We start from the raw sequence: 1,822 nt of genomic DNA on the forward strand, positions 1-1,822 counted from the left end.
AGCTGACAGAACGAATAGTCCTCCCAGGTGGATTACTTTCTTCTGATTGGCTTATAGAAGGGAGCTCTGTGATTGGTTGCAAACCATCCCCTGTATAACAAAATGCATTTGTGTATCGAGGCACGTCAAGAGAATCTCAAAAATCCACACGCGAATGCAGTGAAGTTTGAAGACCACTTGTACTTTATAATTTAATTTATAATTGTTTATGGACCAGAAATACTTTAGTGAATCATGTGCTGTGCATATGAGAATCTTGTGCGCTTGCGTGACTCGTGCTGTATGTGTTTGTGAATCGTTTCTTGTTCATGTGTGAATCACATGTGTATTTGTGAAAATTGAGACCGATTTAGCTCCATTCAGCTTTTCCAGACAGTATTTCCTGTTTTCTTGATTACTGTAGTTAACTCTGAGCCATGTGTTTGTATTACCTCCACAGCCTCCATGTTGGCACGGCGGGGTAACACCCTGGCCTGCAGCTCAGAGTCTTGGCTGAGGATCTGTAGCTCCTGAGCTCTTTGTCTCACCACCGTGTCCAGGGAGCTGCTGTATGTTTCAGACACTTCCTGAAGCAAAGTCGAAGTCGCTCCGCCGGGGCAGAGCTTGGTCATTGCCATGAGGACCCAGCATTTCGTTTCACTGCTGCTGCTCCTCATGTCCAGCAGTTTAGCGAGCAGCCTCAAAACCACCTCTGGCTCCAGATCCTCCCGTAGACGAGAGAATTCTCCCAGAACCTGAACACAACCAAGCAGAACTTTAGCAGAGGAGACACAGTCCCTGCACACTCCAACATTTAATACTGCTGCAGATTTTAGTTGCTGGTGAAGATTCTCAGTCATCCAGGTCAGAGTCATTCCAAAAAAGTAAAAAAAATCAATCCACTGGATTTTGTTTCCAAGTTTGAAGACGTTTCTCTTCCATCCAGGAAGCTTTTTCAATTCAAAATGTCAGAAGATGGGATGGGAAGAGAAACGTCTTCAAACATGGAAACACACTTTTTTTTAACTTTTTTGGAACTCCAGACACAAGCTTTTAGTCAACTGGACTAAAAGACTGTAAACTGTAAAGAAGTGAACAGCTGCAAATAACTATTCCCTCCTTTCTTCGATCCTTTTAATCATCTAAAAATATATTTATGCATCATGTTGCTCGTAGTTTGACCAAAACGCACCCAGCAGATTACTTGGAGGAAGCGCTGAGGCAGTTTGCTGCAGTCTTCTTGAAGCAAAGAGACGTATGAATTCACAGCAAACAGCCTCAACTTCTCGTCTTCTTCCACACTGTCAAATCCTGGACATGTTGGAAAAAATCAGCACATAAAAAAAATATCCACAAAGGTTCTTAGCTGAACAAGTAGAGTTTGTGATTAACTCACCCTCTGAGAGCAGTTTTAGGAAACTGTTTGGGATGTCCGGCTGCAGCAAGTCTCCACCCAGTAAAAACACTGTGTTCATGGTCTCAATAAACCATTTGTTATCTGGTGCATATGTACGAAATTATATAGGAAAATACAACCAGAGCAAATGAAGGTTGTGTTTTCATCCCCAAACCAGATTAAAAATCGTCTACCACATCTGTAAAGTAAGGAGCCCTGTCACACCTTGCTGATTCAGCCAGCGTATGCCCGACTTCCCAGAATCTCCAAAAAATGTTGGCATACACTGAACTTTCTATGTATTGTTTTTATTTTTGGGCGTATACAGAACTAATGTCCAACGACAGCCTAACTTATGCATAACGCACAGCAGCGTATTGCCCATGAAATGATACACAACAGGGCTCAATGTCAACCATCGCCCGATCGCCCGGGGCAAGTAGTTTT

At 42.9% G+C, this 1,822-nt stretch overlaps 1 protein-coding gene across 1 annotated transcript in view; it reads right to left on the reverse strand.

Moving 5' to 3' along the window:
- The window catches only part of ap4e1 (adaptor related protein complex 4 epsilon 1 subunit), a 23,727-nt gene that overhangs the window by 9,116 nt on the left and 12,789 nt on the right, over window positions 1-1,822 (reverse strand). The window contains 3 exon segments of the mRNA XM_015393754.1: window positions 432-734; window positions 1,172-1,290; window positions 1,376-1,488. Of these exon segments, the coding sequence (XP_015249240.1) occupies window positions 432-734; window positions 1,172-1,290; window positions 1,376-1,488 (535 nt within the window).

The sequence above is a fragment of the Cyprinodon variegatus genome, unplaced genomic scaffold (assembly GCF_000732505.1).
Source record: "Cyprinodon variegatus isolate N-32 unplaced genomic scaffold, C_variegatus-1.0 Scaffold656, whole genome shotgun sequence".
NCBI lineage: Eukaryota > Metazoa > Chordata > Actinopteri > Cyprinodontiformes > Cyprinodontidae > Cyprinodon > Cyprinodon variegatus.